The following is a 14,517-nucleotide window of genomic DNA, read 5'->3' on the forward strand; positions in this document are numbered from 1 at the left end:
GAATATGTTTCTTGTCACTAGAGACCCAACCCTGCAGAAAGCCAGAGGCTAGATATCTACTCTCCTCATTTTACTTTTCTCCTTCAATCCACCAATAGTCACTACCACATGTGGGATTTCTCTGTTACAGGAGATGCTGGTACCTGGGTACACATACCTTATAGGTAGCCATGGCAATGTTGAAAGATTCTTCAGTACTTTGTTTTTTGCCCTCCCCTAAAAAAAGTCTGTTAGCTTTTGTTTTTAACAAGCCAGGGTGTTGCCGCGGCAATGAAGCAAGTGTCCCACCCCGGCCGCTCTGCGCCCACTGCCCAGAGGCCCTCCATCGCTGCGGTGACGAAGCAAGCATTCTGCCAGGCCGCTCATGCTGCCCGCTCTCAGCTGCAGTCCCCCCCAGGACTGGGGGACTCCGGGGAGGCTGAGGGGACTGGGCGCTGCCTTGTTTGTGATGGAGTGACAGTTATTTTGCATATTACCCTTTTATTAGATAGGATTATTAGTACTTTCAGGATATGACAGTAACTACAATGAAACATTTAGGAGATACCTCAACACAACAAATGGTGACATATCCAAAGCTATAGCAGTTCATAGGAACTTAAGTGTTGAGTACATCAGGATTCATAGAAATGTAACTTGGTTCCTTCCCATGGAATCCTTTGTTTGAATCATTTGAGGAGTTGTACCTAGCAACATATTTCAAGGCTATGGCTATGCTGGATAAAAACACTTAGGAAATAGTTTTCTTGTACAAAATGTGGATCTTTGAAAAATGATAATTGTTATTCTCATTTGCAAGTGTAATGATAGCACCCATTTTTATAGATGGTGGAGACTGAGGTTGAGAGTATATTGTGACTTGCACAACATTGCATAGCTTGTGGTGGAAATAGGATGTGGACACAAATTCCTTTTATTTTCCCCCTTTATTTACTGCCAGTAGAATGACTCACATTTGTGTCTTTTCATTGCCCTCTTAATGTTGAATTTAAATTTAGGGTTATTATATTCAACAGATTACCATATACTTTTGGATTCTTTTTAGCCTGACACAAACTTTGGAGAAGGAGTCATCAATGATTTTGTTAGAAAAATCTAATTAAACCCTGATATTGCCACATAAAAGAGATCAGGAAAAAATGAATCAGTGTTGTTTAGTTCTGTGTTTTAGTTCTAATTTGACCATCTGTTTAGGATTGCCATTTTTTATGATGTGGATAAATATATATGATTGTCATATGTCTCTTCTGTAAAATGTTTATTACTTTACAAAATCACAGTTCCACATTTTTTTCTAAAAGCTCTGTGATAGTAGAAGGCAGAATTCTCTGATTTCAAATTCTTTTCTTGAGAACAAGAAAGAATAGAAGCAAATGAGCTGTTGACTTCTAACATTTACTTTAATGTTTACACTGTAGGCCATTTTTAGACAGACTGTACTCTTTGGTGCTTCGTCCATTTTAAATTGTGTGAGTAGAACAAAGTTGTAGCTACCAGGAATTAATTAGGAGGCAAATTTAAATCAGATACACTAAATAAACACTAATTAGGATCTTATGAGTAATTTCCTGTCAGATTTCTGTCATCTTAAAAAAACAACAGTGAAAATAATAAAATGGTCCAATTAAAGGGAAACTTATAAATTTTGTGTTTGTCATTTACAAAGCATTTCTAATTGAACCACTTGCAGTCATTAAGTCCGCAGTAGTCCTTGACTTCTACAGAGAATTGACTGAAACATCAAAGTGGTTACTAGGTATGAAACATTGTGCCAGATACTAAGAAACAAGTTTAGAATGCAAAGGTCAAGTGACTGTACAGTGGGGGTTGCGGGGGGATAGTTATACATACAGCTGTGCAGAGGGAGGGGCAAGAAATAAAATGAATCGAAGTACAATTGGTCTCTACTTTCCAAAATGAAGCAGGTGTGGAAAAACCATTTTCAAACTCTGTTACTTTGGCAGTGACTTCTCTACCAACCATTGACAATAAAAGAGTTTGATTTTAAATGAATTTAAGGAGTGAAGTTCAAGTTTGGGTCTTTATTTCTCCTGATTTGAATTTGATTGAGAGGCCTGCCATTTATCCTTAACTCACCAAGTGGTTGATAACTTACAAGGGCTTGAGAGGAAAGTAGTTCTGTATGGGCACTTAAACAGCCTGAACTATTAATTTGATTTCATTTAATTTTGAAATTGTGAGTGATACCCCTAGTGTAGGAATTAAACTGAATAATGGTACATAGACTTGGGTGAGGTGTGGAATAGGCCACATGAAGAGTTCTATATTATATCTTTCAGCACTTTGCTTAAGTTAAGCATTTCTATTTTGCTTTGGTGGACCCTGTAAGGGAACATAAGACGAATGTCCAGGTTTGTTTTCATTGAGGTTTTCACTCATTACTAGTTAGAATGCTAATGGTAAACAAGTAGTATTCTGTAAGTTTTATGGAAAAAAACAGCTCGGAAGTGCTTATGTATACATGGATTATATTATTTGGAGATTTGTTTTTAAACTTTTTTAAAAGCATATTCTTTTATAAGAATAAATGCTTGCTTAAGCATCTTTTAGGTAAAAAACAAGGAGGGGAAGAAATTCTGATGGTTTTTAAAGACGCTGTATGCTTATAAACATTTCTCTGGAGATGAATGATACATTCCTTTTTCTTTTGAAAAGTAAACAATGTTCATTCCAAATGCATAATTTAAAACTTGAGTTGTTTGTTTCAGAAATAGATATGTATCAGAACTGCTTATTTTAAATAATGTTATTTCTGTTTCCAGGCATTTGACTTGATAGAAATACATAATTACAGAATAGTTCTACAACTTAATAAATACCCTTTAGAGATATTTTTGTTTCCAACTTTGAATATTAATTTTTAGAAATGTATCCAATATATATCCTAACACCTTTTTGATTATGCTGCCAATGATCTTTGTATTGCTCAGTATTCTCCTAGAAAATGATCTTGAAAAGCCTGATGCAAAAATAACTTACTTACATGGGATTAGAAGTTTAAATTTGAATTTCCATTTTTTGGTTTTTGTCTTATGGATAACTTTCCTAAGCCTGCCCAAGACCAAGTAGGTTATAGATTGGAAAGTCTTTCACACGAAAGGTTTAACATGTATCAAATTCATATATACAGTGTTTTAATATGTCATTATTTTTTCTGTTAGCTCTATGATTTTACCAATGCTCTCAGTTCTTACTCTTCATATACTATTGATTGTAACTTCTTTCTCTTCTTTGAAGGAAACAGTCTAAAGCATCTACTTTCAGCATCTACTTAAAGAAGACGAAGAGTATATCTAACCCACAAAATAGTAGCATTTTTATTTTAGGAAACCAATCTTCTAGTAGTAATTACAATGTTATTTTGCTTACTAAATACATATAAAGAACCACCTCATTCTTTCATACATGGACCAGTACTTTATTCATCAGCAGCTCTTGGTTTTGTGCTCAGAATTTATTCTGCCTCTCATTACTTCTTACCCCTGGCAAACCTCTTACTTTTGTGACATCAGCTTGCCTTGACAGTCACAGTAATCTGCTACTGAAAAGATGATTGCCCTTAATGAGTTGATAATTAATTTATTGCAAAAACCAGCTTACTGAAACATGAAAAGTTGCGTTCGGAGATTCTGTTTTGTTTTTGATTGTTGCATAGTTGGGATGTACTATGCTTGGCACATAGAGAATATACTCAAAAAATGCTTGTGGAATAAAAGGATTTATCTGTTCCAGAAAATTTATTGACTGCCTGCTATGTGTAAGACCCTCTACTAGGTGCTGGGATATTTAAATGAAAAAGAATAAGATTTTTTTTTTAACCTTGAGGAAGTCACAGTCTGGTGAGGGGACAGATATAAAAGACACACATAGTAGTAAGTGGTATAGCAGAAGCTCGTATAAAGTGCCAGCAGAGCACAAAGGGGGCACCTAGACTTCCTAAGAGCTGAGATGTTCTGTCTTGTTATAACATCCATGTAGGTAAGGAAGGACGTGCATCTTATTGGGTTTTTATAACAAGGAAAAACATGCAGTCTTATGACCTTTCCTGGTCCTCTTTATTCCTCAGTATTGTTGGGTTCACAGAGGGCAAAGGTATATGTAGGACAAATCCATGGAGACTTTCAAATTGATCAGAACTGTAGGATTTTAGAATTATGTTACTTTTGTTTTTGTTTCTTTTTGATACCAATCGAAGTGTTAAATAGCCATACTTAGAATTTAAGAAACCTACTGTTTTAGAAGATCTTCTATTTTTAAGAAGTACATTTACAAAAAGTAGTTATGGTGTGACCAGCACTTAAGGTGTTATTTATTTATTGGCCGTTTTGCAAGACAGTTTGAGTAAATTGCAGTGTGGTAATTTTCCAGATTAAACTCTTTTTAAGTCTCCTGTAACATCCATGGTAGATCCTTCCCGTTGAGTTGTGCTGCTGTTTCTGCTTTCGTTGGTGTTTCATATTATATCTCAACTTCCTTACAGCTGAGTCAACTCTGTTGGCATAAGTAATGTGAGCCTTCTTTAGAGAACCAGATAAACGGTTTCCAGACAGATTCAATTTTTGTTCAGGATAGTTTCATTATTTGCCTTGTAATGCTAGTGTCCTGGATTTAAGGCTTAGGCATACAGTTATCTTGTGTTACAGAAATACTCTTTCCCAAAACTTTTTAGGTGATGTGTGCAGGTCTAGAGTTTCAACAAGCCATGCTTCCAATAACTTTGAATTACATTGTGCTAGTTTTTATTTCAGCCTTTAATACAGGGTGGAGCAAAAGAAGGTTTACAGTTGTGAGTACGCAAAACAGAGCTTATTCTTGTATTATAATTTATTAAGTATTGTATTGTTTTCCATAGGAACCACTGTAAACTTACTTTTGCCTCACCCCGTATTATTTGATCTTTCTCTACCTCTTTTCCCTTCTGCCCCTGCTGATGTATTAAAGATGGCTTTGGTTATCAAATATTGCCACACTTGTTTATTCAAGTTTGTTTTCTGTAAAGGAAAAACATTAACTTTATAAAGGAATGATTTATTTATCTGGGTGAGTGTGTTTTATGTTTCTGTTAAGGTGTGTGAAGAATTGTTTTCATTTCAAGTAATAACCATATTGGGAATTAAGCAGCTTTTCTGGAAATCTTAAGACATTGAAGGAATCTCATAAGCTTTTACCAAGGAGATAACATTTTGGACATGCTCTAGTTTTATTGAAGTTACTTTATTTGCATTAACATCATGTCTCCTTATACTCTTACAGCCTTTGGGAAAGTGAATGTTCTGAGTTATGAGGAGTGTGCTGAACCACAAATATAGAATTAGAGGAGTATTTCTTATCCTTTGAAATACAGGTCCCTTGATCAAGCCAGTTAGCAGTGTGTGTGTGTGTGTGTGTGTGTGTGTGTGTGTGATGGGACTGTGAGCAGTATAATTTTTCATTTCCCTTTGAAGTAAATATCAATAAATACAAGCTTTTCCTGTCCTGAAATGGAAGCTTCTTAAAACCTTTGCTGTCTGGACAGTGGAACCACACATGCTTAGTGTGTGGTTAGTATACTTACTAATTAAAATTTTCCAAGAGCAGATTTCATGTGTACACAGGGTATGTCACTAGTGTGGATGGAGAGCCCCTAAAAGTTTAGGATATTGTGTGTGCTTGATGAGTTTTTTCCTCTTTTTATGGTTTATTTTGAATATGTCATATGTTTTCTAATGATAAGGCTCATTCAGAAACGTTTTTTTAGTTATTCTTTTTACTTTAGCACTACATTAGTCTCCACATAACCTGCTGATGACTTTTCTCAGTTTTTCACACTGGCTTTCTAAAGTTCACTTTTACAATTTTGACCTTTCTAGCATTTTAACAGAGAGCACCAGTCAGGGAGTCAGGGGACTCAGGGCATGGGTTGTAGGCTCTTTGAATTTAGTACAAGTTACTTAGTCTGTCTGAACTTTGGTTTCCTCATTTGTAACATTAAGGATTGAGTTTATTCTCTAATTCAGGGGTCCTCAAACTTTTTAAACAAGGGGCCAGTTCACTGTCCCTCAGACCGTTGGAGGGCCGTATTATAGTTTAAAAAAAAAACCATGAACAAATTCCTATGCGCACTGTGGGCCCGGAACGAGTCGGCTGCTAAGCAGGACAGGCAGCGGCACCCGGCGGGCCGGATAAATGTCCTCTGCGGGCGCATGTGGCCCGCAGGCCGTAGTTTGAGGACGCCTGCGAAATTCACCTTCAGCCATGATCTAGATGATCTCTCTTCTTGGATGATATAAACTGCTTTGGTCAGCTTCTTCTATATCTATCTCCACAAAGAAGGCCCTTATAGTCACAAGACTCAGGTATCTGCGTCCATTTGTGCTGAAAAGACTTACTGTATCTTTCATATTCTAAACAGTATCTAAAATGCCTTGTCCTACCTCCGGTTCTCGAGAAATATGGTAGCTTTTTGTTGTAGAATTCTTGCTTCCTTTGAATTCATTGGAAGCCCAGGGAATAGCCATGATAGTGCCTAAATATTCTCATATTCCCTTATTAATCTACTAGAGGCCCAGTGCGTGAATTTGTGCATGGGTGGGGTCCCTCCCATCCTATTGGGGCTGTCTCCCCAGTCCCAATCGGGGTTGGCTGGGGGGAGGGACTGCAGGAGGTTGGCCGGCTGCGGGAGGTTGACTGTGGGAATGCATTGAGTACCAGGGGGAAGCTGCTGCATTGAGCATCTACCCCTTGATGGTCAGTGCGCATCATAGCTACCGGCTGGTCGTCGGGTTATCCGGTCGTCGGGTTATCCGGTCATCAGGTCGTAATGTTCACTTAGACTTTTATATGTATAGATAGATATGCCTCCAAATCAGCCAGGATACCTGGATTACTGTCAGCCTGTCACCCTCCCACCCCTTCCATAGAAGTAGCTGTGCTTGCTCCACTGGTAGAGCTATTTCTGAAACATGAAACTGGAGAGAAAGAGTGAATTTATTGTGTGTCACCATTAGTATACAAATTGATATTCTCAAGTCACAAACAAAACAAAACTGATGAAATTTAATGGAGATATTTGTTGGCTCAGTGAGGGCAAGGGCCTTATGTATCTCATTCATTCTGTCCCTAGACCCAAAAGAATGTCTCAGCATAGTAGGCCTTCCATAAAAATTTGTTGAATGAGTGAATAAATGAAACAATTGCATTAGTACAGAATGGAACAGCTTACTTAGCTCCAGATGTAGAGTCCTGGAGCACATGCTGAGGATGGAGAAATGGCAAGGGGCCATATCTGCAGCCTCGTTAAGTAAAAAACATGTATCTTTACCTGGAGTGTTAGAAGACTTAGTAGGGGTGGAGGATTCATTTACTTACTTTAACTCTTGAGTACATAGCAATTAGACTAATGAGAGATTTTACAGTTTTGTCAAAGTGTTCGGTTCCTTGAAATTTGAGCTGGTCATGTAGGGGTTGGATCATCTTCTGTCAGATATGTAAAAGAAGGGATTTCTGAAAGAACAGGTAGTTGAACCCGCTGATCTCTATGAGTTCATAGTTCTGAGATTTACTTTAAAGGGATATTAGACAGGACATGCTAACGGTCTCACGGAGAACAGTGAATTGAATAATGCAATTTTCAGTTTTTGCTAAAGAGATTGAGTTTTTAGGGCTTTTTCTGACATGATCAATGTTTTAAGGACATCAAAATATGGAAATAGTTTTGTCTTCTTATGAATAAAAGTCAAATAACAGAAAAGTGACAGTTGGTAAAAGAAAGATGGCTGTGAGAAAAATGAGAACAGAAAGATCAATTAGAACACCATTGTGAATTGCCTGGGTTTAGACTATGAACAGTTATCCTCTAAATACATCAGTAACCCCAGGTAGAGTATTTTCTTCACTAACATCACACCTGTGTATGTGTAGAGGCAACCTCCTAGCACACCTGTGTAGCCTCTGAGTGTATAGATCTTCATGGTAATTAATGAAATTATCTTTACAGTGTTGAATTTGAGCTTCAAAAAATGTTTAAATCACTTATGTAGCAAAGTTGGGAAATTTAAAGATAATTACAAATATGTTTTGTGGTCTCCTGAAATAAGCAGGTTATTGAAGAAGACAGATTGATACATTTTTTAAAAACTATGATATGAATAATGTGCTGTGGAAACATTTTATATTGCGTGATTAAGAAAGAAAGGCATCTTGAGGATAAACTTTGAAGGATAAGAAGTGTAGATGGCAGGTTTACCCACATGTGGCTCCTCCCATACACCTCTTTGAAGTCGCGCTCTTTCAAAAGGAGCTGGTAGCCAAGAGATAGCATTGATCTCGGTGTGTCCTTGTTCTTATGTAGCAACAATACAAAAGCAAGGATCCTCACCCAGAGACTTGACAGTAGGTTGCTTTCTAGTAAGTAAACTACAAAATCATCAAATACTATTCAGAGCCAGGATGCTAATTTTTCAGAAGGGCTCCGAGGTGAGATCAAGATATCCATATATATAAAGAAATGCCATATTAATCAGGAGGGAGAGTGTGTCCAGATCTGAATGTGGACAAAGCAGAAAGTTAGGGAGATGTATTTGGGCAGTCTCCATCTAAACACTGCCCAAGAGAATAGAACACTTGTTATCGTGGCTTGTATGTTCCTGATGTGTAGATGGACATGCCAGGCTGCTGTTATTTTTTGTTTATTAAGTAACATTCTGTAGAATATGCCTTCTCATCTAGACTGCTCTACAGGGAGAAAATGTATTGGTTATGCTGACACGAGTATTCTGATCCACATGGCAGTTATGATTCTCATTGTAAATTAATGTAGTTAATTGAGTGGCATTCTAGTTTGCACATTAGTCTCTTGTGAATTTAATGTTACTCTACTGCTAAAAGATGACTTAACTTAGAGTACAAAAAAACCCCCACAAAACCCAGTTCCTAAGTTTACAAAGCTGAAGTCCAGACCAGAATGATGTACTCATCAAGACAAATGCTGTCTCTTGGCTAGCAGTTCCATTTGAAATAGTGCAACTTGAAGCAGTGTTGAACACATCAGATTGATCAGAAGAGACACATGTATGCATATTTTAGAAGCTGCAAGAGGTTAAAGCATGGGAGAATGGAAAGGAGGGTGATGAGGCTGGAGAGAAGGGCAGAAGACAGGTTGTGAAAGGACTGTTCTTTGGGGCAGAGGGTGTTTCATTTATTTTAAAAAGTAAGTTGAATTGCCTGGTGGCCGGTGTGGCTCAATAGGTGACGTCGACCTATGAGCAAGGAGGTCACAGTTTGATTCCCTGTCAGGGCACATACCTGGGTTGTGGGCTTTATCTCCAGTGTGGGGCATACAGGAGGCAGCTGATCAATTATTCTCTGTCATCATTAATGTTTCTATTTCTCTCTCCCTCTCCCTTCCTCTCTGAAATCAATAAAAATATATTAAAAATCAATAAAAATTGAATTTAAAGGAAATATGTGTGATTATTCTGCTAAAATATCATTCTACTTTTCCTGTTTATTTTTCATTGAAAATACCTCTTTGTTATTTTAAATTCAAGCTGGGTTTGCTGACCACATAATCTTCCTGCTTGTGTTGTATTTGTTAGGGTAGGTAAAGATGATTAGGCTACTGTGGAAGATCTGAAGGCAAAACTAGCCAGCATCATGACTTATTGGTCCACCATTTACACTTACAATTTTAGTGAATCTTATTTTTTTTCCCTTCCAAGCCTTGTGCATTACAACTTGAATTTCCCTGGTAATGAAATTGTGTAATCATGATTGAAAATTGTTCTGCCTACAGAGGGCCCCCAAGTCCTTGTAATCTGTTAAAGGGCTCCTTAGAAATCCTTTTTATTAAATATACTATTTGCTTACTTGAAAAGTTGCTCCATCTTGCTTTTATCAAATTTTTGTGACTCGAAGCAATTATGGAGTATAACTGCATTTGAAAACTTAGACTTTTAAAAAATGATGTTTTGATGACATAAAGATTATAACACTTATTTTTTTCTTAAATGAAAAAGCTGACATGATCTTATTTGACATTTTGCATTTTATACTGTTTTACTAAATTGTTGGTAGTTCAAAGTCAGTTTATAGTATCAGCTTTTACTCTGATCCATTAATGATATTAAATTATTAATTGATAAGGGATTTTTTTCAACTTTTACTTTTGGTTGCAGATTAACTATACTTTTCTTTGTCAGTTATCCACTACCAGTTCCCTCAATGCCCTACTCATGAATTCTTTATAAGCTGACCTTAGTTAACGAGTAGGCAGAAGGTTTTATTCCAGTAAAGGGACTGACAGAGTTAGATCTGTTTTCTAATGCACTGCTTTAAGTTGGTTGTATGGATAGTACAGGTGTTTCTTGCCTTCACTTAATAATTGTTTTTATTTATGAATGCTTTAGGAGAAACATATAAGCAATGAAGAAGAGCACTTAAGAAGGATGGAAGAGGCCAGATTGCAGCTCAAGGATCAACTTCTTTGTCTGGAGACTGAACAAGAATCCATTCTTGGTGTGATAGGAAAGGAAATTGATGCAGCTTGTAAAACCTTCTCCAGGGACTCGATGGAGAAATTCAAAGTAATTATGAGTTCTCATTGTGCCTTTCACTTAGTTTCCATATATATATATATGCCTAAGCAACCACTAGCCGATGGGCCGACCAGCTGACCGGCCAGCCGCCCAGTAGCTATGACATGCACTGACCACAAGGGGGCAGACGCTCAACACAGGAGTAGAAACCACCGGCATGGAAACATGGAACAGATTGATGAATCTCAGAGGGAAGCGGGGAGGGAGGAGGGTGGGAAGAGATTAACCAAAGATCTTATATACATACTAGAGGCCAGTGGGGTCCTTTGGCCTGGCCTGCGGGGATTGGGCTGAAACTGGCCTGGTGACGGATTTGGGCACTGGTGGGGTCCCTCGGCCTGGCCTGTGGAGATGGGGTTAAAACCAGCTCTCCAACATCCCCTGAGGGATCCCGGATTGTGAGAGGGCACAGAGCAGGCTGAGGGACCCCACCAGTGCACAAATCTGTGCACCAGGCCTCTAGTATAACTATAATAAGATTTTAATGCATGGTTACATGGTATTTACATTTTTGTTTGAGAAAGCTTTATGAAAGAAAATAACATCTTGCATTTTTTGGAATGAGGTACTATATCTATTGTGCAGTCCCGGTGAGAGAACATGTGCTGTGATTCCATTGAATTGTCTGTCTCACACTGTAAAAGAAAATGTCTTAAAACAGAGGCAGCAGTTCTGGCTAAAATACATTCTTGGAGTCTAGAGGCCTGGATTTTGAATTTTTTATTTTCACAGGCCATTTTTGTTGTTGTTGGTATACTACTAGCCAATATCTATTGAGTACTAGTTATATTACAGGAACTGTGGTAACTATGTTGTATGCAATTTCTCCCTTAACCCCTAAAACCACGTACAGAGTACACTGTAGGTACTCTGATTAAATCCATTTTTTTGGCAAGAGAAAGCAAGACTTGGAAGGGTTAAGTAACTTGCCTCTGGCCATATATCTAGTTAAATACTAAAACTAGGACTAAAAACCTTGGGAGTCTAATTCTGGAGCTTAATCAAGTAACCACTATGCTATTTGCCTTCCCCATTTAAACAAAGTATATTTAATTTAGCTTTTCTATCTTTAAAATGGGATATTGATTGCAATGCAATTTATAGTCCTAGTGAAATGATCAATAAAAACAGAAGTAATCATGGGTGTTCTTAATTTCTTCAAGGTAAGCACCTCTTTTAACTCTAGGTTCTAGTACTGCTATATTACATACAGAGAGCATTGACAAGCTATCATTTACCACTGTATTTAGTTCATTTGATGATATGATATTACTAAAATTATAGGATCAGGCACTAGGGCTTTTCAAAAATCCTCTTCAGGTGTTTCTTTTGTCATTCATCCTTTTCCTCATATAAAATAACTATTCCATTTTATAGTACTTTCCCCCCTTTTTTTCCTGCTTTTCCTTACCATTTTTTTCTTGGTTTTCTTAAGTGGTGTTTTAAAGAAAATAAAACTATAATTCTACTTGTGAAGTGGAAGGTGTTTTAGGATTTGACTAACAAAAATATTTCAACTGATAGAATTTGGTGGAGTTGGTGGAATTTCTACGATATGTATTTATTTGTACTTTTTTGAAACAAATGAGATGTCAGTTTAAGAGGACTGTGAGCCAAATATGAGAAGTAATTGGCTTTAAGGAAAAACTAACTCTTTTAGTCCTGTTATAGGGCCTGCTATAATGCTGGTTTACTTATATTTTATTGTCTAATGCTCCTGTATCTATATAATATTTGTTGTGTTTACATATATTTAAAGAATGTGTGGCCTTGAAATCCTAATTGCATCAAAAAGAGTGATATATTACCAAGAAAATATTTATTCTATATTTAAGTATTTATGTCAGGACAACTTGTTTTTGGTCAAGTAGAGATATAAAAATGGAAACATTTGGATCATGCTATAAGGTATATAAACCTTGTTATGGTTAATTATAGGCTAAAATATAGTTTGCACATAGCAGGTTGCTTAAATTTTCCTTCCATCTAACATATTCTGAAAAGCATCCTATTTTTTAATAGGCTTTCAGTCATGGAATGATTGTAGTAATGGGTCTTTGCACCTTTTCTCTTAGAGAGAGACTAATTCAATCCACATGATGGGTGGAGATAAATTTAAAAGGACATTTAAATGGACATTTTTTCAGTTTTTTTTAAGACCACATTTTTTTTTTTTCATTGTGGGTCTCTTTCTGTTTATACCTTCTGTTGTTTCATTTCTGTAAACTTGAAAAAAAGAAAGAATACCTAAGAACATAACATTTGCTCTCACCTCAAAGAAACCACCCTTGGGTGTTTGTTAAGATCAATTCTTTGCTTTATAGTTCAGAGATCTATGGGAGAGTGGCGATCCTTGTAAAATGTTTTAAAAAATGGATTAATTCCAATTTTTTGTCATTTGTTGACGTTTTAAGTATTGCTGATGAAATTTTCAGCCATTTTATGTAGAGAGCGACTATATTATGGAATGGATTGAGTAATAGATATGTAACAAACAAGTCTAGGAAAAGTCCTTCGGGATATTGGTATTATTTCTAATTACAATTTTCTTTTTCCAGTCACTATACCTATTCTACTTTAGTAAATGTCTGTAGTGTTTGAAAACTTAAGGATAGACACTTACTAAACCACCACCATTATAAAACAGTTAGGAAAATGTCTGAATTGAAGATACATCATTTTCCCAGACCAGTCTTTGATAATTCAGGAGCTTTCCCATAACACTTGGTCTGAGTATTCATTTATTTGTAAAGCATAAAGAGGATAGGCATTGGACCAAGACAATTTTTTTTTTTGCTATGAACTAGAGTAATTAGAAATAATTTCCTTGAAAATATAGGGAGAGAGGGCATGAGAGTTGGGTGGGGTTTAGACAGTGAGATAGTAGATGAGAGGAAGGTTGGTTATGAGAATATAGCATTCCTGTATATGGCATGTGGTTGGCACTCATTACCATTTTTCAGATGCTGAATGAATTACCTGATGACATTTCTTAAGGGAGAGATGTGCTCACACATAAGGAAATATGGAAGTATTGGAGAATAGGAATAGATATCTTTTGCAGAGGGAAAGGGTAGTTTTAAGAGAACATTTCTAGAAAGAAGTCCTGCAAAAATATCATAGGTTCAACAAAAGTAGGAATTGAGAAAAAATTTGTATTTACAATTGTGAAATCATTGACAACCGTTGAGTACCGTTTTATCAGTAATAACACAGAAACAGATGGCAGCGAGTTTATAAATGAGTTGGTGTGAAGGGAATCAGGGCAGCTGGCATAGACAACCTACTTATTGTGGGATTTTGTTATCATTATGAGATATAAAGGAATGACTCCATGATTAGTTTCTGTCATTTCTACACAATCATTAATGAGACAAAATGGCCCTCATAGTATAAAATTAAAGAAGGATAAATGAGACAAAGAATTAAGTTTCTGTGTAATTACATCAAACCCACTGTGAAATACGTTACTAGGAGCAAGACTGAGGAAAAGAAACAAGCAAAATATGGAGTAAACTGGTTTAATCGAGGCTGCTTGGGAGTCAGCTTCCAGAGATCCTAGCAATGATAGCACTTGAGAGTTAATTCATGTCTCTGTATTTTAGCTAAATATTTACATTGTACATATACGTATATAAAAACATTATATATATATGCATATACATATATATTTACATAAATAGAAATGTTAAATCATGTTTTGGAATTGATTGAGTACTTGGTATGAATGTCTCCTTTCTAAACCCTTAAGTTTTATGCACTTAACTTTTGTATGTTATGGTGAAAATTTTCATTTAGGTAAATTCATTTCAGAGAAAAATCTACTTTTAATAGACTATTCTCTCTCTTTTTTAGTTTTTTTCATCTGGTCCTGACATTAATTATGACCCCCATCGCTGGTTAGCAGAAAGCAAGGTAATTG

At 36.4% G+C, this 14,517-nt stretch overlaps 1 protein-coding gene across 1 annotated transcript in view; it reads left to right on the forward strand.

The window, feature by feature from the left end:
• The window catches only part of CEP128 (centrosomal protein 128), a 384,557-nt gene that overhangs the window by 163,153 nt on the left and 206,887 nt on the right, over positions 1 to 14,517 (forward strand). The window contains exons 18-19 of the mRNA XM_080673796.1: positions 10,407 to 10,583; positions 14,451 to 14,510. Coding sequence (XP_080529922.1) covers positions 10,407 to 10,583; positions 14,451 to 14,510 — 237 coding nt within the window. The remainder of the gene's footprint in view (positions 1 to 10,406; positions 10,584 to 14,450; positions 14,511 to 14,517) is intronic.

The sequence above is a fragment of the Plecotus auritus genome (assembly GCF_963455305.1).
Source record: "Plecotus auritus genome assembly, chromosome: 1".
Classification (NCBI taxonomy): domain Eukaryota; kingdom Metazoa; phylum Chordata; class Mammalia; order Chiroptera; family Vespertilionidae; genus Plecotus; species Plecotus auritus.